General features: G+C 42.1%; 3 protein-coding genes across 3 annotated transcripts in view; all 3 read right to left on the bottom strand.

Moving 5' to 3' along the window:
• Positions 1-1,792: 1,792 nt before the first annotated feature.
• Positions 1,793-6,683, bottom strand: cUnh3orf18 (chromosome Un C3orf18 homolog). Its single transcript, XM_080728512.1, has 4 exons — positions 6,318-6,683; positions 5,885-5,910; positions 5,263-5,380; positions 1,793-1,995 (listed from the first exon to the last, which is right to left on the bottom strand). The coding sequence occupies exons 1-4, from the start codon at positions 6,591-6,593 to the stop codon at positions 1,915-1,917; spliced, it is 501 nt and encodes a 166-aa protein (XP_080584638.1). The 5' UTR covers positions 6,594-6,683; the 3' UTR covers positions 1,793-1,914.
• A 3,860-nt stretch (positions 6,684-10,543) lies between these two features.
• LOC308287083 (calglandulin-like) lies at positions 10,544-16,621 on the bottom strand (the record flags this gene model as incomplete). The annotated part of the gene is made up of 5 exons (XM_080728204.1): positions 10,544-10,587; positions 11,116-11,216; positions 11,332-11,476; positions 14,353-14,527; positions 16,562-16,621. The coding sequence occupies 5 exons, from the start codon at positions 16,619-16,621 to the stop codon at positions 10,544-10,546; spliced, it is 525 nt and encodes a 174-aa protein (XP_080584330.1).
• A 309-nt stretch (positions 16,622-16,930) lies between these two features.
• Positions 16,931-25,820, bottom strand: part of LOC308287082 (uncharacterized protein) — a gene marked incomplete at both ends in the record, with an annotated part of 48,245 nt that continues 39,355 nt past the window's right edge. Inside the window, 2 exons of the mRNA XM_080728203.1 lie at positions 16,931-17,946; positions 21,214-21,396. Coding sequence (XP_080584329.1) covers positions 16,931-17,946; positions 21,214-21,396 — 1,199 coding nt within the window. The remainder of the gene's footprint in view (positions 17,947-21,213; positions 21,397-25,820) is intronic.

Here is a 25,820-nt window from a genome sequence, read left to right as displayed (position 1 = left end):
GTTAATTGGGTCTTGAGTAGGCCTACATATCCCTTTGGTAATCCCCCCCCCCATTCCTTTTTTTTATTACTTAAATAATGACAATAGGCAATGTACAAGCTCACAACACGTCATATCGCGGCACATTGTGGGCTTGAACATGCATTTTTGTAAGTTCGGGTCCCAGGGAGACAACAAATTTCTCTTTGGGGTCTGGAGCTGAAAGGTTTGGGAAACACCGTCTACGTAATATGCATTGGAATGTGTGGTTTTACGTAGACCAGCGGAGATATTCAAGCCCCTTTGAGAGCCAGCTTTGAGTGTTATGTCAGATTTTCACATTCTCACAACGGAGTGATAGGATTCAGGTTATGAAAGATGGCAAAATACACCTGGAAAACCGTGGTATAGATGTTGTTACAATTCTTTACTGTGCGACTTGTGTAACTGCAACTTTTATCTAATTTTCTTTTAATAAAAATTTCACACAATCTTCTTTTTTTCCCCATAGTTGCTTATGGAAAAACACTGCATCCTAGTGTTGAATTTAAAACAAAGGAAATAAAAGTTTAAATAGGTTTTTGTCATTGAAACAAACACCGTTTCATTCCTCAACAGAGAAGAAAGAAAGGATGATTAGAAGGGTCAGGGTGAGGGTTCTCTCCAAGATGGAACCCATAAAACAAGTTCAGTGTTAAAGCTCAACGGTACCCAGAGCCTTAACGCCACAAGAAAACAATGCAAAACAGTTTATACTATGTTCTTGTCAAACACATGGAAGTAGGGATGGGACCATAATTGTTATTACCGTGATTTTAAAAAAAAAGGAAAAAAAAGATTGTATCACAGAGATTTTAATTTTTCATGAATGGAATCAATTAGCTTTTGCTGAGCTGCATATATCCAGTACCACTTGGTACGCTCTTTTTTTTCTCTGCACCAAACCCCTTTACCAAACATAGTCGATCTACTTGAGCTACCTGAGCTGGTAGATTGACTATTTTTTGGCAAACAAAACCCCCAGAATAGGGATGCAAGTGAAGTAGAATTTCAAGAGCTTTATAAATATTTTCATTATCACGGTAATATCGTTAATCGCATTTCTTTTGGCCACAATAATAGTGACATGAAATGTTCATAATTATCATCCCATCTCATCGTCCCATTTCTTACATGGAAGTACATCAAAGTGCAGAGGAACTTGACTGACAAGCACTCAAGACATTTCAACAGCAATGACACCAAGGTTAATTCCACAAAAACAGGGCATTACAGTGTAGAGCCCGACTGATCCCACAGACTTTTGTCCGATGCCAATCCCAGTCCTAGACGATCAACTACCCATTTTAACACATATTTTGTCAAGAAGTAATTTATCTTATTTAAACATCTATTCAGTGATGTTGTTGTGAGCTTGGAGATCTGCCATTTTAGAATCTTTTCTTTCACCAAGAATGCCCAAGACCAAAAGATAGGGATGGAAAGTGGCTAAAAGAATCAAGACACCGTGACTGCATAACTGCCGGTAACGATGTCGTCAGAAAAGTGAAACGATGACCACTATATCGGTCGGGCTCTATTACAGTGCCTTTGTGTGCCATAAGATTAACAGTGCTCGATCAAACAGGACATCACCCCCAAATATTTAATTACTATTCATCAAAGACATAATATTTCTAGACAGAAGTGATTGTGAAACCTAGTGGGAGACTCTTTACGATTTCAAAAAAGGTAAAAGAGAGAAGAGCCATTTAAGACCCCCCACAAAAACATACTTGTATCCACTGGATATCGATTGGATACTATCCAGTTTTCCCTTTTTTATTATTATTATTTTTTACTTCCTGAGCTTTACACACCTCCATGATGGGGAGGGTAACCGTCCATCCAACCGTCCCCATAAAGCCCAGACTGATGTCTGGGAGAAGAGTTCTGTTAAGCATTGAGAGCGTTCGCTACATCTGTGAAGACCAGTCGACTGGGCCGCTGTGTCGTCCCTTGGGAGGTTGTGAGAGTCTGCAGACCAAAAGGGCGGGGGGGCGGGGGGGGTGTTGGTTTGGGAGGGGGGGGGGGGGGTGTTGGTTTGGGAGGGGTTTGGGGAAAAAAACAATAAAACTGTAAGTGACAGCCATTACACATTACATTACACATTTTTACTTTGGCTGTTTTCACTGTTCATCGTACAGCAATCGAATAGATCTGCCATTTCTCAGTTTTTGTTTTACTTTTTAGTTGCAGAAACAAGGACAACTGGTGGAGGAGATATTGTACTTTATGTACAGCCCTTTATGCATTACAATACAATAGACACGGTAGATTCAGTTCAATAATTGCCTTCGCCACATTATGTTTGGTTAAAGTTAGGAAGAAAGAGAAAGGGGAAATATTTCTCTATTCTGTTTTGTTTTTGCAATGAATCAAAGAATGTAATTACAATGAGATTAGAATGGAATACAGATAAATACGTAGAACAGATAAATAAGTAGAACAGAATCATTTGAAGGAGAAGTACTCAACGGTAGGTCCAAAACGGAAAAAGGAAAAGATGTTAAAAGATGATGTAGTATATTATGTGGACTTAAATGGGAAGACCACCCATTTTCAATATGTCATTAATATAACTTAGAGGAGTTGTGTGGAAATAGAAAAAAGGTTCCCCCCCTTCTGTGTTGCCTAGAACTGGAGGATTGATTTTGGGGTTTGTATTGTAAAGTACAACTTGGTGACATCACACCGTTGTAGTAGTTCAATATTGAAAATGGGTGGTCTTCCCCTTTAAAGATGAGCTAAATTCACCAGTTTTTCAACTGTCAGCCATATAAGACGTAAGTAAAACCAGTGGTTCTCAAAGTGGGGACCCTCAGGATTCCTTGAAGGGGTTCCAAATGGAGCCTTGCAGGTCTATAACTCAGAGTTACAGTGTTATGGGGGGTCCTCGTAATTAAAACGTTTGAGAACCATTGACTTCAACTATCCTTGTTCAGGATGTTAAGGTCTACAGTATTTTGGTGGCATGTCGGTGTGGCTCGGGACAGGTATTTTGGGGGTACCAGGGGTGTCGCACCAAATTCTGAGCCCTGGGTACAAGGATTCACTGCGGGCCCCCCATGAATGTTCTTCATGGGGGATGGGAACGCATTATTTTGTGCTTTAACTATTGAAAAATAGCAGATATACAAGTTCACAGAGCTTGTAGATCTGCTATTTTTCAATAGCTAAAGTATAAAATAATTAAAGCTCCTCTCTACCTTAGGCCCTAGTAACTCAGTCCCACTTTCCCCCCCTTGTGACGCCCCTGACCATGATACCAAACATAAAGGATCAGCGATATGAAAGAACAGGTTCACAGAACACAGATTAAAAAAATACACACGCACACACACATACAGTCATACTTTACCAGGTTTGGCTTTTTACCATTGTCAAAACTTTAAAAGAAATATGAAAGAAAATGGGAAATTATGACAGGAAAAATCAACCCTTTGCGTTTCACAATTAAATGATAAAATAAATGTATATTAAATGATAAAATAAAACTACAGACTATGCAATAGAGCTGTGAAATATTGATGAACTCAATTGAGTTGATCAATTCATCAACATCCTAGAAAGAATATGGCAAAAATAATGATAACATAATATGAACCATAAATTCATGCATAGTATATGAAATGTGCAGATGAAACTCAAAATAAAGGAAAACACATACAGCATTAACAGGACATTGTGTGGATTCTACAGGCTTCTGCCTTTGCCACCAGGGCTCCTCCTGGGCTTTGGAATGACCTGTCTGAGGAGATCAGGACAGCAAATTCACTGCCAACACACTTTCATATACTTGCTTTTAATGCCTGATTACAGTTTTTCTTTTTATTATCATCATTATTATTTTATGCTCTTTTATTTCTCACACACTGTTTATCCTATATTGGTAGGTTGGACAAAAGCTATCTATCTCCATCAACTACTATTGCAAAAAAGCATGTTTTCAGTTACCTCGTATTGATATTTAATGTATTCAATTTGTATTTGAAACTTGGTCGTAGTAAAAAGGAATATCTTAGGTTCAGTATAATAGTGCCTGGGCATTACGTGTTTCTTTCCAAAAGCCTGCTGGTTGGTTGGTCAGGGAACAATCAGAAGACATGGGGAAATTATATTGTGCATTTGTTATCAGCATACTTTATATATCTCATTTGCTCATGTTTTCTTTATTTTAGCGGTTAGCTGTACTAATATCGAGCTAAGGAATGCTTCCCAGCCATGTGGCCCACAGGAGAGGAGCCTAGTGACCCGTTTCTGTAGCAAGAGGTGGGTTTTGATGTACAAGTGTCTTTGGTATGACCCGGCCATGGAATCCAATCCCGACCGGGCGACTGATGTCAGGGGGGGACCAGCCCTGGTCCAGCGCCTTAGCAAGTTCTCTCTAACTGCCCTGCCAGGAACTTGCCTCAGATCGTGGACAAGGAATTCCACTGCCCTGCGAGGGCTTTCTACACTTTTTTGGGGGAAAACAAAATACGTCCCCCAGCCGGAAATTATTTTGTTTACTCCACAGTGCCTTCTACATATATGGTCAATGGTAATATATATTGATGAGATCTGTAGAGGGCACTGTGGAGTAGACAAAATAATATTCGTCTGGTGGACTGGACATATTCTATTTTCTGCCCAAAAAGTGTATTTTACAGAGAAGGTGGGGTGCCGAGAGGCTTCCCACCCGGGAGAATAGACTTTCAACAACAGTGAGCAGTGAGTAGTTAAGTAGTTTAGTTTGCTTTTACTAAAGTCAGAGCCCTCGCAGGGCAGTGGAATTCCTTGTCCATGATCTGAGGCGAGTTGCTGGCCACAAGGCCGCTGAGCTGGTTTTGAATGGTTAGGTGTATAACAACATGCTAAGTGTACACAATGTTTCTGTTGGAAGATCTGCAGACTCACGAGTTGCAGTGCGGCCTGTCGTGGGCTTGTGGGTTTTCGGTGAGTGGAGAGGGGGGTGGTTAACGGGATGCAGGCTTTAAATTGGTAAAACAGGTTGGTTTTATTTCTTTATTTTATTGCTACTGTATTTTTATGCTTTCTTTGAACATGGAGTGGAAATGTTCAAAGCTATTTTTGAACATTTGTTTAAAAACAAAAGTGTTTTGATACATTTTGAATACTTTTGAATTACAGAAAGGTTTGAGATCTAGTGATTTAGAAGGCATTCGTAGAATCGGCCTCAGGTCTTAATAAAGGATTAAAAGTGCCACAGAGTGGTTAGTTGTGTTGGAAGGAACAAGGTACCTTGGCGTTGGGACCAGCCAGGCTATGATCCAACAGTTCCTGTTCCAGCAGGTCATCCTGTTCCTCCGCGGGGTCAAAGTTGTACATGGGCATGAGCTGGTGCCTCAGCTTCTCCAGCCTGCACAGAGAGGCCAGGGCAGGTCAAGAGCAGTATGGCCAGTGTTGTATTGGTCGTGTCACGCGGGTACACGCCATCCCGAATCTTTTTGAGCAGGAGCATGCACAAGCATCGATGTAAAACATTGTTCACACCTCAACGTTTACAAAAGCTGTGGAGTCACACCATCGGGCATTAGCATAGGAACGAGCCTGGATGCATATCAATGATCTGCCAACTCCAGTAGCGTAGGTGTTTAGTGACGTCATTAAATTAGCGTGCCCCAAAACATTAAATCACCAATAGAACACGGAGTATCACAATATTGTAATTTATACTACGATGTGTGACAGGGTCGTCTGACAAATAATAGACGATCTACAAGCTCACTGTGGAATCATCAGTTTTTGCCGCGTGCAACAGTTGTCCAATGAATTATAAATCAAGCGTTCACTCAATAGTGGGATATGTTAAGAGGGCTGATTCTACTGCATCTAGTGAACATAAAAACAAAATAAACCTCACCGCTTCCGTTTCCGAATATACAGCATCTGAGAAAGAGACGGACAGGGAGACAAAAATGGAGGACATTTCCGTTATTTAACGTGATCAGGTATTTTATCAATATAACTAGTTCTCTCATAATGACTAAAAGCAATTGTTTTAACTTTACATAATGGTCACAGACTCCATATTTAGTCTGTGGCCAGACTGATTGTTTTAAGTATTTTCAAATTATTCTTATTTGTGTTTTAATGTAGAACATTTTCTAAATGTTGCCCAAAATAGGGATTTTGGGCAGCATGTATTAAATATAAATATCAAACTAGAAGAGGGATAAAACATATCCCCACCGGCCATAAAATAATGACCAGAGGGTGGCTATCAAAAGCAGGGGCACAGATTTCACCCAGAATCCAAACGCAGGATGTACAGATGCAATAGACAGATGTCTTACAATGGCCACCGCCAGTCCAATCACAGTGATGATGCCAAAGGGAACCAGCACAGAGATCCCCATCCCCGAGCCCTCGTCCACCACTGCCGGAAGCTTGGTGGCATTGAAGCTGGTCTCGTTTGTGGTGGTTATGGTGACTGTCATTAACGTCGTCGCCCTGGAGGTGACATTGGCTCTGGCGTCGGTGGTTGTGGAAAGGAAAGGGACTGCGGAGGAAGTGGCGGCGGCAGTTGTGGAAAGGAAGCCAGCGGTGGTGTCGGCAGCAGTCGCGGCCATGTTGGGTTGCAGTTGGACGGGTTTGCTTTCAATCTCCTAGACGGCAGTTTTTCTGTCCCTCACTCTCCGGTAATGTGCCGCATGGCAGGCAGACACAGGTTTTCTCCCTCTGGCCTACAGTCTGCTGAAGCATTGGAGATGCTTTGGCCATATGTATATCCTCTGTGTGGAAAACCTGGTGGTAAGAAACACACACATTATCAAAAGGCTGGGAAGTACGACTTCAAATCAATATCACGATTATTTAAAATGACTGCCTCAATTATGTTTAGAAAAAATACACAGTGTTAATAGCAGATCTACAAGCTCACAATGTGTCGTGATGCAATGCATTGTGACCTTGTAGATTGTCTATTTTCACCTTCAGCAATCCGTAACGGTCTCCTCTTCCACATAAGACTACATTTCTACCACTCATGCAAGAGGTGCACATACATACAGTATGAGCTTCAAACTACTTGTCAACAGTAGGTGTCCTACCATTGGTTCTCAACATGGGGGTCCCCACATGATTTGGGGGGGGGGGAAGGGGGGGGGGGGGGGGGCATTGCGAGGCATTGTGAGCTTGTAAATCGATTATTTCCACAATATTTATCTGTGGAACCGAGTCAAACATAAACGTAATGCCTCAACTCCTACTAAGCCAGTCAGGTCCCCAGTTCACATGCGATTATTTTGGGGGAACACTGCCTGAAAAGGTTGACAACCATCTACCCGACACCAGGGTCGAGGAAGAGTAGGGAGACTCGTTACTAGTTACTGTATATTGTATTAATACACTCTGCCCATCCAGATTGGTTAAAATAACAATTTATTAGAGAGTTCCAGCTCTAACACTGTAGAATGGATCCTTACTCTCAGCTTGGAGTGTATTTTCCTATTACTCCACAATGCCTTTGATAAAATGTATACTGTAGGCAAATGACACCCATCAAAATTCACAATTCATTATTGTCCTTTCTTCGTTCCATTTGTTCAGCTGCACTGAAGATTTGCCTAGATTTCACAACCATGAACAAAAGAGAAAAGATAGTAAGTAATTCAGAGAAACCCACCCACCCACTGTTTCTGAACAAAACACACAAGTGGTTGTGCCAGCCATGGTTGTGGTGGGTGTTATGGGCAGGATGTGGGCAACAGACGCACTGCACTGACGCAAAGTGTTACTTAGAACATAGAATTCAAGGAATACCAACCCAGCCATGTGTAACATCAACCAGTGTGGCACATGCATGTTCACATTTCAATGTACAACTTGCACCCACGTACAGGTAACACTGTAGCCTACATAGTTTACACACACACACACACACACACACACACACACACACACACACACACACACACACACACACACACACACACACACACACACACACACACACACACACACACACACACACACACACACACACACGTTATTTCATAGGCCTATGCATGCTGGGCTGGGTAATATTTCAATATTAACCTAATAGTGTTATGAGACTATGGTCTTGGAAAATGAAATGATTTTTTTTTTTAATAAATCAAAATGAGAGACTAGTTATGGTCTTGGACAAATGAAAAAGATTTCTGTAAAAAAAATGTTTCACAATTTGATATTATTGTCACACTACTAGTCGATCAAATACATTTGATTTTGTCCATATCGCCCAGGGACATATTATTGTTGATATTATTGCTCTCAATTTAGGACATCTTGTGTGTGGCTTAAATATCTTATATTATTTTGTGCCACAGAGAAAACAAAAGATCCATGATTCTGCTTTCCACAGAGCATCCTAGCTTTTTGGCACCCTTATAATGAGGAACATGTGCAGCTGAAGCGGACAGCCAATCAAAACTCTCGGGCGATGGATTCTAATCCTTGCCAGCATTGTCCAATGAGGGAACGACCAGCGGTACAAAGACGGTCACTGAGCCACTCAGTCCATCCATACAATATTAAAGAACATACAAGACGGTTCATCATCTCTGTGGGATACTAGTGTTGTGTGGCCACATTCCTCAGAATTACTGATGCATGCATCATCATGTTTTGTTCCCCCGTGTCAACATGCATCACGTCTGATTCATACGTCGCCGCACGACGGTGTCCCGCGGTGAAAATAAATAGCCCGATCCGATCTACAAGCTCACAGCGCGTCACGATCGGTTATTTTCGGTTGCGCGACACCGACAGCGCAACAGAACTTGTGTGTAAATCAGTCACATAATCCTGTCAAGCCAACGTGACATTGCTCCTCCCTAGCCGTGCGTCCTCTCAGATTAGCGGGTAAATACGTACCTTTAATTCATCACGTCAACTTCAAACAGGAATCGGAGGCTAACAGACAGTCTAGACAGGCAGGGAGATTACGACAGAGAGAGAGAAGGGGTGATATTTGTGGGGAAGAGGGAACGCTCCCTCCTCGTCCCCCTACCCTAGCCCTCCTCCTCTGCTTCCCCCAGCAATGCAGGCGCTACACAGATCGGTTGTTTACATATAAAACACAGCCATGTTCAGTCATGATGATGATGATGACCTCCCTGGCTCTTACACATGATTGCATGCAACCCTATCCGCCAGAGCCTGCCTGCACAAAGATCCCCTGTCCCTGCCTGTTCTCCGGTTGCCTCCTCCTCCTCTCTCCTAAAATCTGCTCTCCTCCTCGCTCCGGCACGGTCTTGTGTTACACACAACAACAGCAAGGATGCTTGCCTGCAAACCGAGCCTACCACAGTGCAGTGCTGCTGCAACCAGCCTACCAATCCCTCCCTCCCCCGTCCCGTCCCCACTCACTAGCGATTGGAGCAGTGGCTTAAAGGTGTTCCGTGCGGTTGGCTCCCTCGGCTGTCTGTTGTGGTTTTAGTGGGGATTGAAAATGGGATTTTTCATGGCTCTGCTCGGCAGATGCTGCCCTGGCTGGCTGTCAGGACTCTAGGAGGACCATGATGCGAATGATGACTGCATCCGGGTGGCTGAGGCTGAGTCTGAGAGTTTAACCCGTTATGATAGCTGCTCCCATCCCATCCAGCACGGACTGTTCCTGAATTCAGCCCAATTAAAGAACTGAACTGGGCACTTAAGACAACTGGACATTTGTATTAGCCATTCCCCGTTTTACATGATAAAACAGGCTAAAACACTTTTCTAATTAATGATGATTGAATTATTAGCCTACACTTGGTGTGAAATATATTTTGTTCATACTTTACCTTCACCATCTTTGTTGAGATGTCTGGTCACAATTTGTCAGACACATTTATAATCAAGGATACTCAATAAAATCTAAGTGAGACTCAAACATCATATACAAATTGCACAGGGCCAGTAGGCCTACCCAGGGGCGTCACAACAAGGGGTAGGAAAGTGGGACTGAGTTACTGGGGCCCAAGGTGGAGGGGCCCTAATAACTTTATCTATTGAAAAATAGCAGATATACAAGCTCACAGCGCTGCGAGCTTGTATATCTGCTATTTTTGAAAAGTTGTGAAAATGTGTGAAAATCTTTGAATATATGTATTTTTTAAGTGAACATTTCTAACTCAAATTCTGCTTCTGGGGGTACCTGGAATTAAATATTTTGAGATCGGGGTCCGTGGCCAAATACATATCATCTTGGGGGTCCTTGACATAGGTTTCTTGCACACATTTTCACGTTTTTTCAAAAATAGCAGGTATACAAGCTCGCCCCTGCCAGTACCGCTCACTTCAAAATAGAGCCCACTGGCCACACACTTCCCTTGTATTCAATAAAAACACTGACAGAAAGTCTTTCATTGGAACTTTATAGATCACTAGCTGCTTCAGTGAAAGAGCATTTTACAATACAATTCTGACAGAATAGATGTATATGAAATAAAAAGGCCTCAAAAAGGAGTAGCCCCTTGTCAAAAAGGCCCGATGTTTAAACCACCTGCAAAACAGCCCACTAGCCAAAGAAAGAGCTGCTCCTTTCACGTTAACATCAGCTCATCTTGAATGAGTCCCCAGTCATCATGGCCACAAATTCTGAAACAGAAAGTGGCAAATAGACTGTTAGAATTGCCAGTAAAATTGTGTTACCCAGCTTCTAAAATCATATTTTAATACGGGTATGTAAAATTAAGGACTGAAATGTTGATTCTCATGACACAGCACACATTAATTTATAGGTAGAGATACCTAAATGTGCATCTAAAATGGAATCACATGACATTAATTCAACATAATACGTATTCTGGTAGGGAGAAATGTTTTATTGTCTAAATACAAATAGTGCCTATACTGTATGTGCATAATAACCTAGTATACATTTCCAAGAACGATAGCAACTGAAGCATATAGCAGACCAACATTTGTTGTAGTATGTATGAACATATTTCATAAAAAAACATATGTAGTTGGCTTTAATCACTTAGGTGACCAGAGTCCAACAAGCTCACAACACGTCATGACACATGTCAGCTTGTAGATCTGCTATTTCTGCCAAATGTTCAGCATCGCAGAGAAGGTGCGCCAGGGTTCATTGGTTAATAAGCTGGATTTGAGTGTTCATACCTTCATAATCTATTGTCCCATCGCCGTCTTTATCTGCCTCTTTCATCATCTGCTCCGCTTCTATCTCATTAAGCGGTTCTCCAGCATTCATTAATACATACCTGCAACGGAGCATGAAAGAAAAAAAACAGATACAAATGTAAGGTTTCTCTTGTATGGAGGAGAGATTTGGGACTGGAACCTTTGGAAAAAACGTCACATAGCCAGTGTTCTTACTTCAAAGTGTTCCACTCAATGTATCCTTTGGCCTCTTTGTCAAAAACTTTAAAAGCAGCACGGAGTTCAGCATCTTGGTTCTTGGATCTTTCATGGTACAACGCCATCAGGCCCAGGAAGCTGTCACAGTTAAATGTTCCTTTGCCTGAATATTGGAAAAATATATACAGGTATATCATTTCATTTTATAACAAATAATAGTTTCCAATTCTCTTACATATCCTTCCATCAAGTAGCTACAACTCACTATCCTTTGGCCATACTTTCCAAAATATGGAGATGACCGAGGTCTGACATCATAGATGGGGCTGAGGCGTGACGCACGCACATGATCTCCAGGTTTTCATACTAAACACGACCTAGGGTCGCAATGACACATAATCTAGGAAACTACACATCTCCATTTGTCCTTAGTTATTAAAGTGAAACCAACGCATCCCAGAAAAGTACTAATAAACAGTTAAACGTTTACTTTGCTTTTAAAACAGCTTTCAGGGAGAGAAGAAAACCTGGATGGTATTATCCTCTGATCCCATTGTCACAACACAATGTTGCTTTGACATTATATCTAGGCTACAAGACCCAATGACCCAAGACATCCAGGCACTTAGATTTGGCTATGGAGGCCACTGACAGCTGGCCTAATACATGTTTCACTTAAAGGAGTAGTTCACCCCCAACATGACTTTTTTTCTATTGATTACTCATGCCATGGAGAGTACAGTTCAATAATATTTTTTGGTTTTTGTCACATTCCTAAGACAAAAATGTGATAACAATAAATTTTCCCCCATTGATTCCGGATGGTGACCCGTTTCGAAACGGGTCACCATCCGGAATCAATGGGGGAAAATTTACTCGAATCAAATTTTTGTCTTAGGAATGTGACAAAAAACAAAAAATATTATTGAACTCTAGTCTCCATGGCATGAGTAATCAATAGAAAAAAAGTCATTTTGGGATGAACTACTCCTTTAAGGATCCACTTAAGCATCCCATTGCTGAAAACAACTCCTGCAACTTATCTTTTCTTCTGCGCTATTTGGACAAGCAAGAAATAAATGTAGAAATTATGGTTTCTTAGCCACATGAGCAATACAAGTGGAGTAAAGAGAATCAAGCACATTAATAGATGGACAGACAAAGAAACACTGACATCTACAGGTGAAAGTTAATAACAGCAGTAAGGAATGTCACAAAGTAGAAGTTATTCTATTCTAAATGCAGTTAGACGTGAACAAATTATTGGCCTAGTGGCCTACATTATGTCAAATACTCAAAAAGCTTTTTGGGGGGAAAGCCTGTTAACCACTTTCAACCTGTGATGACATCACACCGTTGTACTTTACAATACAAACCCCAAAATCAATCCTCCAGTTCTAGGCAACACAGAAGGGGGGAACCTTTTTTGGAGCTGTGTGGAACAGAGCTCCCCATAGGCAGCAATGTGTGTCCTCACCGTCAAGTGAGAACTGTCCTCACCGTCAAGTGATAACTGTTCTCACCGTCAAGTGAGAACCCGTTGAGTTTGAACAGGACCTTTTGTGACCACCCGAGGGCGCTGTTGTTCAGGCCAGGCCAGGCCCACACACACACACACACACACACACACACACACACACACACACACACACACACACACACACACACACACACACACACACACACACACACACACACACACACACACACACACACACACACACACACACACACACACACACACACACACACACACACACACACACACACACACACACACACACACACACACACACACACACACACACACACACACACACACACACACACACACACACACACACACCCCTCTACTTCGAACAGAGGTTCGATTTTCTATTTCCACACAACTCCTCTAAGGTATATTAATGACATATTTCAATATTGAAAATAGGTGGTCTTGGCAAAAGTTGTCACCATGTCAAAATGTGAAGACAAATTAATAACTTAAAGACTATACTTTGGTAGAGGTTTGGGTTGTGTAGTTATCTTGCCATGATGTAACATGTAATTCAAAATAAGCTCCTCTTTGACTTACATTGTACAGTGATGAGACAGGAGGAGCCGTTTTAGCCCATAAACTAGTTGACTAATATAGAACACGTTACCAAACCCGGTACTATTTTCATTTTAAATAGGAATGACGACTTCCTGTTGATTTTACTATTCAAGATCCGGATCCAGATCATAATATTATAGATATACATCAGGCTATATATTCAAAACCCTTTTTGTATTAATTCATTTTATATGGCATATAGCTCATAACAAATTTAAAATCCATACTGTATCTCAAAATATTTACACAAGATTTATAGTAGAGAAATGTCAACCTTCTGAAGTAAGAGTTGCTTGAAGTCCAGTGTGAAGTTTTCTACAGTCAGTGATGATTTGGGTTGCTACAGTATGGCAAATGGCATCTGCTGCTTTTTTACACATTATCCTTTTTCCCCCTTTATATATATATATATATATATATATATATATATATATATATATATATATATATATATGTGTGTGTGTGTGTGTGTGTGTGGCGGAGAGAGTCGCAGCCCCAGCCTGAAGCCTCAAAAGTCTAGTATCTGCTCTCGTTCCATAGGGATGTCCCTTCGAAACCGGGTGGGGAGGTTCGGATCACCTCCGTTACATTGGTGCCGTGACCCGGATCCGGGCTTCCCCGTAGGAGGAGGTCAAAGGGGGGTGAGTGTGGCGGAGAGAGTCGCAGCCCCAGCCTGAAGCCTCAAAAGTCTAGTATCTGCTCTCGTTCCATAGGGATATCCCTTTGGAGTGATGGTTAAGATATTGGACTTTCACGTGGGAGACCCGGGTTCGAAGCCAGGTGGGGAGGTTCGGTTCACCTCTGTTACATATATATATATATATATATATATATATATATATATATATATATATATATATATATATATATATATATATACATATGTATATATATATATTAGATGGATTCTGTATAACATTCCTAGATAATATCATAATTACCATCTTTGTCCACGTCCTTGGCCATCTGGATGAGCTCTCTTTTAGTGAGATTGATTCCCATCAAGCTCATCAGTCTCTCCAGCTCCTGCGTCTTGACGTCTCCATTTCCCTCCTCATCAAACATCTCAAAGACTCCCTTATACTCCTTTATCTGCTCTTGTGTCAGCTTGCTAGCCTTTATGATGGAAATACATCAGATATACATACCATTATTAAACTACAATCAGTGGTTCTCAATCTCAAGGACCCCCAAATTCATCTAAAGAATAAATAAAATAACAAATCAAAATATGATTTGTTGATCTACAAGCTCACAATGTGTCGCATGTTAACATGTTATGAGATTGTGGATTGGCTATTTTTGAATAGATGTAAGTAAAAAAAAAAAGGTAATAAACATTTTTCTTTTCTTGATGGGGACCCCTTAGAAACATTTCAAGATCCTCTGGTGGTCCCCAGACCTCACTTTGAGAAGCACTGGCCTACATGGATGAATATTACAAATCATGATTCTTATCTCCAAATAATTAATTTAACAATGCACGTCTTTTACCTTTCTGAAATGACAAATTAATGGAAATCTTGTCTTTTAAAAGAAAGCTACTCACCATTTCTTCTTTTTTTTTTACTAGCAAGACAAACCGTTGTGCGAGAGATCTGTGTGTAAGGCTACTGGCAACTGATACTTTAGACTAAATCCACATCTTCAAGGATCTCTGCTGTCCTTTCCCCAGAGATTAGCCTGTATCAAGCCCTTGTATGGAGTTTGGAGGTTGGGCTTACTGTTCACCCACGAGGAATATTCAGCTAGCAAGCCAACACACTGTACAGACAGAAAATGGAATTGCAATGAGGAATGTCTGGCTCCAAACCTTTCCTGCTGTCGATAAAACGTGACACATCATTCTCAAAGTAACCTGAAACACAAAATATAAGCACAATGCATCAAATTACATAAAGTCGCTGTTGGTGGAAAACTCATCTCACCAAACGGTCACTTTTCAGGAATTGAGGGAATATAAACGTGTTCCAATGGATCGATTATTATTTAGTCACAAGCCCTTGTAAACTACTAATACTTTTCAATGATTTGATGACTTTTGATTGACACTGTCATTCAACAAAGTAGGGCAATAATAAAACTAAATACATAAAAAGAATTATGGAGCTACGCCCGTCCTGTCAGGGATGATTAAACCGTTTGATGGTTGTTGCATGACCTCAGCATCACATGCAACTATGGGACTTGCAATTATCTCTCTATGAGCCATGTTTTCAGCAGGTGCTGTTCGGTCCCCAGTGAATCCCATACCATTTAGCCAGCCAACCAAATAAGGCGGCGTTTAGGTGCCAAGAATTATTTCCTACAGAGCGCCAGGGAACCAGGAGAATTTAAACATTTGTCATTAGAATTCCTTGTGGGGGAAAGTAATTGAGCAGTCGTAATCTTCAGCATCAGCAATGCCTATCATGATCACCAGTCGCATAAAGAAAAAGCCTTATGCATGTTGTATCCGATTATATTTTAGTTATTACAGATTAACTAATTGTTTGGTAAAGGCCATAACTTCAACATAACATTCAATTGGTCAGTACAAGCCTACAAGAGAGACTGAAATGCCAACTTGTCAAAGTTGCACTATAGTTGATCAACCCTAACCCTATAGTGCAATGAAAATATATATTAGTGAGAACATACCATGGCTTATTACTTTGAGGTACTTACCTACTGTATTTATCAATTGAGGCCAAATGGATTGGGGGGGTGGGGGGGGGGGGGGTCTTTTCCCAGACAGCCAATGTTTTCTCCTGTATACTGTATCCTCACTGGCAGCTAGAATGTATGTGTTATGTATGTATGGAGGGAGGCGACCCAGTAAGCCCATGGGTCACAGGTAGATCCAGGAAAGGAGAGGGTGGTTGCAGACCACAGACTGCCATCTCTCAACGGTCAGAGGTTATGTTCCAATAGCAGAGCCAACAGCCGTTAAATACTCAGAGCTTACTCCATTTATTAAAACACACACACAAAGAATAGAACTGACCGTAAACAATTCAGTGATTTAAAAAAAATAAAATAAAAATCATCACAGCTTCACAGAACCAATGCAAAGTCATCAGAGAGTCCTTCATATTGGGATTTCAAAGCAGTAGATGTAGGTTTGTTAGCAGTGAGATTCTCCACTCCGCTCTCTGATCATCTGGCTACACAAGACTTGTGCTCTATAACAAAGGCTGACATGAAGTAGGATGTCATAACTTTAGCCATGTCGTAAAGAAAAACACTCTCGCGGTAGTGGCAGTAGAGTCGTCAGACTTAACATCTAGTCTGGTGTAAAAGTAAAATAAAAAGAGAAAATATTGGATTTTCATCCCAAAAAGATGTAAAAAAGATGTATAACATGAAGGCAAAGCATTAAATCACAACATCACAATTTGTCCATCATGCTACCTTTGGCATGACTTGTCCATGCTTGCACCAAGCGTTAAGAGGGATAGCTGTGCTTGCACAAGAAGTGCACATTTGTAGATTGTCAGTGGCTTTGTGACCACTCCGTTTACAGCATCACGGTTTTGCTCAAGTGTGGAGACACCGGTGTTTCTTTAGGCTAAGAAACTGAACAAAACTTTTGTCACATTTTTTGCAGTGGAATTTCTCTCCAGTGTGAACAGCACGTTGATGTGCTTTCAGAGTACTTGGCCGAATAAACTTCTGGCCACACTGTTCACAGTGGTGAGGTTTTTCTCCACTGTGGAACATCTGGTGATCCTTTAAAGTACTATTGTCAGTGAATCTCTTGTCACATAGTAAACACTGGTACGGTTTTTCTCCAGTGTGAACACGGTGGTGTCTTATTCGACTTCCTGACTGACTGAAACTCCTATCACAATATTTACACTTGTATGGTTTTATTCCAGAGTGGACCAACCGATGTGTCCTGAGGTTATTTTTAAGTTTGAAACTCTTGTCACATTGGTCACATTTGTAAGACTTTTCTCCCATGTGCACACGCTGGAAAGGTTTTTTTCCAGTGTGAACACGGTGGTCTCTCTTTCGACTTCCTGACTGGCTCAAACGCCTATCGCTATTTTTACACAGGTGTGGTTTTATTCCATTGTGAACCAACTGGTGTGACTTGAGGTTAGTTTTATATTTGAAACTCTTGTCACATTGGTCACATTTGTAAGACTTTTCTGCCGTGTGGACACGCTGGTGTTTAATCAGGCTTTTTATCGTATTGAACAGCTCGTAACAGTAACTACAGATGAGGCGGGGTTTCCTTTCTTTGCGTCTTTGTTCTCCCTTGTGGACACTCATGTGTGTCTTCAGTAAACTTAACTTGGGGAAAGCCTTTTCACACTGCTTACAGACGTGGCGTCTCTGTCTTGTGCGAGTCAGTTTGTCTGTGTCACCTTTTTTGTGGCTTGTTACAGAGCTGGTGACTGGGATCTGACCATTCTTCAGCATTTGGCAGTAGAGCTCATTGTGGCTCCTCTTCATGTGTTTGTAGAGGAAAACCGGAGACGTGTAGCCGACGCCGATTGTACACTCAGAACAGAAGACCTGAACCTGGGAAGACTGGGACCTCACTCCTGAGATGGCCGAGAGAGAGAGAGAGAGGTGAAACTGTGAGTACAGACAAAACTTGAAAGTCATCCGTCTAACAAATAAAATGGCTTCCCCTGTGAATTATAATGATGGCAAAGGATACACTGTATTGCACTCACAACTTCTCTTTTTATTTTATTTTCATACTGTATATTTGTTGTATTATTTATGTTGCTATGTTGTTGTTTTTTTTTCCTTCTTTTTATTTCTATGATTTTCTGATTTTCTGCCATGGACACCTTGACAGATTTATGTAAGCCCTCCATGCCATTGACGTACCTTGACAGAATATCATCTATCATTCTGACCACAGAGGGGCACTGTTGACTGAGCCAAAAGCATTGGCTTTGACTCTGGGTTCCTCTGTTGATCAACGTACGTATGTACGCGCGCGTGCGTGCGTGTGTGAGAGTGAGAGAGTAGTTCCCATTCCCTCTCATTGTAAACAACCTCTGAAGCTGCTTTCATTCAAAACGATCTAGCTTTGCATGGGAATTTCGAAACCCCATCAACATTTCCCCTTTTCAATACAACTGTATACAATGTATCATCAGTCATGATTTATCGCATGTGTTTTCTAATAGTGAGGTAGGTAACTGGCAGCTTCATGAGTACAATGAATGATAATCCGCAAAGCAGCATATTGAAACGTAAGCATCAGAACATAAGTGGTAAATGGTGCATTTATATAGGGCCTTTATCCAAGTCGCTTTACAGAGATTGTGCATTACATTCATCCATTCACACACACATTCATACACCGATGGCAGAGGAAACCATGCAAGGCACCAACCTGCTCACCGGGAGCAATTAGGGGTTCAGAGTCTTGCTCAAGGACTCTTCGACACCAACTCTGGGGGAGCCCGGGATCGAATTGAGAACCCTTCGCGTTCTAATGACAGTTTCTCTACCCCCTACTCTATGCAGCTTGGTGCATTGGTGGATTGTGTCGGTTGAGTGATGAAATTGCTAATATAGCTATTTAACACTTCATACTTTAAATAGAACAATATCACAATTAAAACATTTTTTGTAATTTTGTTTTGGGGCTTTTATGCCTTTAATGATAGGACAGTAGACTGACAGGAAATGGGGAAAGAGATGGGGAGAGACACGCAGCAAAGGTCGTTGGGAACGGGACTCGAACTCGCGACAGTCACGCTTGTTTAAGGACATGCAGACACTAGGGGCGGAAATCATAGGTACCTGATGATGTGATTCCAAAAGGAGAGGGCGGTTGCAGACCACAGACAGACACCTCTCAATGACAAAAGGTTATGTTCAAATAACAGAGCCAACTGCTGTTAACTACTCAGAGCTTACTCCATTTATTAACACACACACACTCAAAGAATAACACTTTCTCTCACACTCTAGTAGTCTGACATAACAAATCTAGTGTCTAAATTCAATGTAGGGATTAAAACTGTCTGGAAACAATTTGAGATAAAAAATAAATAATAACAGCATCACAGAACCTATGCAAATCCAGAACCTATCCAGTCCCCGCTCTCTGATCATCTGGCTACACATGACTAAAAACTCCATTGTGCTCTATTATCCACGCTGACATCAAGTAGGACATCAAAACTCTAGCCCTGTTGTGAAGAAAAACACGCTTGCAGTAGTGGCAGTAGAGTCGGACTTAACATCTAGTCTAGTGGAAAAGTAAAACTTTGAAAATAAAATAAATTAAAAAATAAAATAAAATGTTGGCTTTTCATCCCAACATTGAGTCACCACAACACAAGTCAATGAATTAGACAGTGTAACATATTTAGAGTAGACATCCAATAAAAAATAAGACATCAGACATTGGTCAAGTAAATACAAAGATGTATAATGTATAATGTGAAGGCAAAGCATTAATCAAAACATCAATTTTTCCATCATGCTACCTTTGGCATGACTTGTCCATGCTTGCACCAAGCGTTAAGAGGGATAGCTGTGCTTGCACATGAAGTGCAAATTTGCAGACTGTCAGCGTCTTTGTGACCACACTGTTTACAGTGTCATGGTTGGAGACACTGGTGTGTCTTTAGGCTAAGAAAGTCACTAAACCTCTTGTCACATCGTTTGCAGTGGAATGGTTTTTCTCAGGCTTGCTTTCAGCGACTAAACCTCTTGCCACACTACAGTGGATTGTGCATTGTGGACACCCTGCTGGTGATTCCTTAGATGACTTCTCTCAGAGAATCTCATGTCACACAATAAACACTGGAAAGGTTTTTCTCCCGTGTGAACACGGTGGTGTCTCGTCAGAGTTCCTGACTGACTGAAACGCTTATCACACCATTTACACTGGAATGGTTTTTCTCCATTGTGGACGCTCTGGTTGTGATTCCTTAGATTTTTTTCCTCAGTGAATCTCCTGTCACACAATAAACACTGGAAACGTTTTTCTCCAGTGTGTACAATGTGGTGCCTCTTTAGAGTTCCTGACTGACTGAAACACTTATCACACCATTTACACTGGAATGGTTTTTCGCCATTGTGAACACTCTGGAGGTGATTCCTTAGATTACGTTGTGAAGTGAATCGCTTGTCACAGAGTGAACACTGGAAAGGTTTTTCTCTAGTGTGGACGCTCTGGTTGTGATTCTTTAGATCTTTTTCCTCAGTGAATCTCATGTCACACAATAAACACTGGAAAGATTGTTCTCCAGTGTGTACAAGGTGGTGTTTCTTTAGAGTTTCTGAGTGACTGAAACTCGTATCAAATGGTGTGATAGGCGTTTCACACTGGAATGTTTTTTCTCCATTGTGCTCACTCTGGTGGTGATGACTTAGATTACGTTTCTGAGTGAATCGCTTGTCACAGAGTGAACACTGGTAAGGTTTTTCTCCAGTGTGTACAAGCTGGTGTCTATCTAGACTTCCTGACCGGTTGAAAGACTTATCACAATATTGACACTGGAATAGGTTTATCCCAATGTGGACAATCTGGTGGTGCTTCCTTAGATTACTTTGCTCATAGAATCGCTTGTCACAAAGTAAACACTGGTAAGGTTTTTCTCCAGTGTGTGTAAGCAGGTGTCTATTTAGAGTTCCTGCCTGGGTGAAACTCTTATCACACCATTTACACTGGAATGGTTTTATTCCAGTGTGGACCGACTGGTGTTCCTTGAGTTTACTTAAATGCCTGAAACTCTTGCCACATTGGTCACATTGAAAATGCCTTTTTCCCTTGTGGACACGCTGGTGAAAGGTATTGAAACGATTGTAACTGTCTTTCAGTTTGTCTGTGTCACCTTGTTCGTGGCTTGTTACAGAGCTGGTGACTGGGATCTGTCCATTCTTCAGCATTTGGCAGTAGAGCTCATTGTGGCTCCTCTTCATGTGTTGGTTAAGGAAAAACTGAGTCGTGTAGCCGATGCCGATTGTACACTCAGTACAGGAGAAGACCTGAACCTGGGAAGACTGGGACCTCACTCCTGAGAGAGCAGAGAGAGAGAAAGAGAGAGAGAGAGAGAGAGAGAGCGAGAGCGAGAGAGAGAGAGAGAGAAAGGGAGAGAGGCAGGTGAAACGGTGAGTACAGACAAAATGTGAAAATCTAACAAGTCCCCTGTTTAGGAAACACAATGGTTTCCCTGTGAATTATAATGACAATTGCAAAGGAATAGACTGGGCCTGGCTAAGTTTTTACATTTGTGTAACTTACGTTTGTCCAGAAGAGCGTGCTCCGACTCCATTACTCTCTGCACCTGCGCAGTCTGCTGTGGCACTGGCACATGCAGTGCCACAGCACAGGTGACAAGAGATTGTGCGATGTATTCAGACGACAGCTGTGTGTTCATGGTAAGTTGCCAACAAGTTTGTGATAAGTTAATAAACAACAACCCCATCAACATTTCCCCTTTTCAATACAACTATGCCCTGTATCTTCAGTCATGCGTTATCACTTGTGTTTTCTATGATCGTGAGGTGGCTGGCAGCTTATGGCAGCTTATATAAGTACAATGAAGGATAATCAGTAAAGCAGCATAATGACACGTAAGCATCAGAGCATCTCTGCAGCTTAGTGCAAAGGTGGATGGAGTCTGTTGAGTGGTGAAATCGCCAGTGATGTTGTTCTGAAAAGGGAGCAGTATGCCATTGAGAGATGACCATGACTATGGTTATACAGAGCTATTTAACACGTCGTATTTAAAATAGAACAATATCACTTACACCACTCACTGCAAGAATATTTAACCAAACCACTAACCACTGCTAGCTATTTTTCGTTTTTCCTTATACTTTCAAGTAGTCACAGAATATTTGCTTATTTCTCAGGATTTCTGTGCTTCCAATGCAAAAAAAGGTGACTTGTTTGGGTCATGCAATCGAACCGGCGCCGACGCCAGGCATCCATGCCTAAGCGGCATGCGCATGGGCCAGTAGGCCAGCGGGCACCCCAGAAGCAGTGCTCTTCTGAGCACAGGTCCCTGCCCGGTCAGATAGGTTATTGTGGCCTCCTGGTGGTGCGCCAATAGGTCAATGTGAAAAGGGTGCCATGTCTTCTTTGGCCTTGCACGGCAATACCGGCTTGCTGTCCCGTTCACGCATCTCTTCGAACCTCTCCCTGAGGACGGGTAGGGTGCCACAGCTGTGGAAGTCCTCCTGCATCGTCCTGGTGCCTAAGAAGATCCGTCCCTTGGTCCTCAACGACTACAGGCCAGTTGCCTTGACATCACAGGTCATGAAGGCCTTTGAGCGACCAACTGAGAACGGCGTTAGTGAACACTTGGACCCCCCTTCAGTTTACTTACCAGCTGACATTGGGGTTGTCGACGCCATCACCTACATGCTCAACAAGGCCCTCACCCACCTCGAAGGTCTGGGCTGCACAGTCAGAATTATGTTTTACTTCTCCAGTGCCTTTAACCATAGACATTTGCACGTCCAATGAACTGCAGAGGCGAATGAGGCATCTAGCTTTTAATATCGGTGCCTTCAACGCTATCCAGCCTTTTCTGCTTGCGGAGAAGCTCACACTGATGGGGGTGGACAAGGGCCTGGTGGCAGGGATTACGGACTAACTTTCGGACAGACTGCAGTATATGAGGCTGCATAACTGTAGGTGTGATGTTCTGGTGAGCAATACAGGTTACCCCTATGGCACTATGCTCTCAACTTTCCTGTTCACTCTCTACACATCTGATTTCTTCTTCAACTCTAAGACCTGTCATCTACAGAAGTTCTTAGATGACACTGTGGTGGTCAGCCAGATCTCTGGTGAAAACCCGGCTGAGCATGATGGTGTGGTGAGGGACTTTGTGCCACGGAGCGAGGCTAACCACCTCCGGCTTGACGCTAGTAGGACCAAGGAGATGGTGGTGGACTTCCGCATGTCCAAGAGAGTAGCACCATAAATGGGGAGGTGGTGGAGTTTGTGGACAACTACAAATTCTTAAGAGTGCACCTGAACAGGTCGTTGGACTGGTCCGACAATGCTGTTCCTCCTGAGAAGACCGAGATCGTTGGTGTGTGAAACAGGATGATACAGATGTTCTACCAATCTGTTATGGCTAGTGTTCTTTTTTTTTTAAATAACTTGCTGGGGGGCAACAACAGAGCAGGTGACACCTTCAACCTCAGACTGGTGAAGATGGCGGACTCTATCGTTGGGTCCTCTTTGCAGGGGGTGGAGGAAGTAGCCAGGGGGCGTACGGAAAGGAAGCTGGACACCATCTTGAATAACTACTCCCACCCCCTCCACCCTGAGATCTTCGGTTACTGGAGTAAGAGAGAAAAAGACGGTTCCTCTACCCAGGACGGAGATGCGAGAGACTGGGAAAGTCCTTTGTGCCGGTTGCTCTCAAGTCATAAAATGAGACACACAACGGTCACTTGACAAGGACAACTGTAACCTAACTTAACTGGAACAACAGTTGTACGGACTCTGCTCTAGGACCTTTCCAGGGAGGGTCCATGTGGCATTTTTCTGCGTCACTCTTTGTGTTTTAGTTTTTTAGCACTGACCAATGGACACTATTTGTTTGGCTCTGCACTATTGGGTTGTGTTGGTAGTATTGACCATTATTGCTTGTGTTTGACATGGCGTGAGATACTTGTGTAGCACTGACTAACATTGACTGTTTGGACACTTTGTTTGGTACCGCACTGATTACAGTAGTTTTGCTTTAAGTATTGCTATTTGTGTTGTGAGAACTTGACACTTATGAGCGTTGAATGCTTTGACACTATGTATATATTCTTTTTTTTTGGTGCCTCTTTTTTCCACTGTACACAAAAGTACTTATATTTCTTTCTTTTCATACTTCTCTGTAACCTTAAACAGCTTTGCTGCCACTGGGTGACTGATTTCCCCCCTTGGGGTAATAAAGGTATCCATCTATCCATCTATCTATCCATCCATCTAACCAGACGCTGCATGCATGATTTGAGGCATTTTATTCCAAAAATGGAGGGAGAGGGAGTGCATTGTCTGGCAGCGGCGTTGCCGGTAACTGCCGACAACAGCCACTTCATTAGTTGCCGTAGCTGCTGTCGGCCGGTGCGTAGCGTTGTTCCGACTTCCCATTAGTCTGACGGTACCCAACCAACCCTAACCTTAACCCTAACCTCAGTAAAACTATGCCTAAACCTGACCCAAACCTAACCTTAACCATCATCGGACTAATTGGACGTCGGACTATCGAGTTTTTGCCAAGACACTGCCGCGGCAGTTACCGGTGTTTCAGCGCGGCTGCCGGCAACGCAGCGCGGGTGCTCGTCCACTGCCGGTCTGTGCGGCGGTGCCTGCCGCGGCAATTGTTGGCAGTTACCGGTGACGCCGTGTCTGACGCCGGTGCCGGAGAATGCACTTGCTCATTACTCAAAAATGTGTTTTGCAAAAGTTGACCTGCTGGTGGCGCTGTAACAGTCCAATGTGAAAAGGGTGGAATTTGTACCGTAACCTAGTGAGAACATACTGAGAACATACGTGCAAAATTTCTCGGAAACGGCAGGCTGCATGATTTGAGGCATTTTGTTTAAAATGGACCAATCCTGCAAACTTTGGAAGCCAATGTTAGCCAATTAGGATAGAATATGAAATATCGGACAAATCCGTCTAGATCAGATCACTATAGAGATACTGTGTACTGATTTGTGTGATTTCTTGATAAGATCTGTGGCAAAGGTTTTTCCTTGGCCTGTAGGGAATGCACATACAAGTTTTACACTGATCGGTGGAGTTATAGGAAAAACACGAATCAGTATAGAGCCAATATAAGGCTGATTTGAAAATGTTGAAGTTGCATTTCTTCCTCATCGAAATTGCACAGTGTTCATGATTTGAGCCATTTGGTTAAAAACTGAACAAAATCTGTAGGAGTACAAAAATCAGCCTCACAGTGGTGCTAGATCAGGCCCATGTGAAAAATGTGTGGTAGAGGTTCTGAATAGGCATCCAGGGAGTGTGGGTGCAGTTTGGCAGCGACCGGGCCAACGGCACCAGAGATTAGCTGGTAACGGACGGACAGGGTGCAAAACATAGTCTCCCCATATAGTCAGGGAAAATTAGCAGAATATCTGTCAAATATGGGAATAAATTCCTTACCAAACAATTTCTTCACCAATGTGTTCGTAAAGGTGTCTAGTAACATATCTAACAAAGATTGAAATTCAACATCCCTAGCAAAATGTTTGACAGCTAGGGTAATTCTGGGTCTCATTCACTTACTATACACTGTACTATAAGGGAAGAAATCACTCCCAAAAATATGCTTTAAGTGGGATGTAAGGGATCTAACTAGGTGTTTTTAATTATTAGTTTTTGGCAGAGCATGAGTTTATACTTTTTTGAATGAAGCACCGATGAACGCATTGTGAATGTAAGACTTATTGAGACAAGGATAGTAGACACTAGGGG

The sequence above is a fragment of the Nannobrachium achirus genome (assembly GCF_963921795.1).
Source record: "Nannobrachium achirus genome assembly, chromosome: 6".
NCBI lineage: Eukaryota > Metazoa > Chordata > Actinopteri > Myctophiformes > Myctophidae > Nannobrachium > Nannobrachium achirus.
Note: the sequence above shows the minus strand (reverse complement) of the source record. Positions and strands in the feature narration are given on the sequence as shown.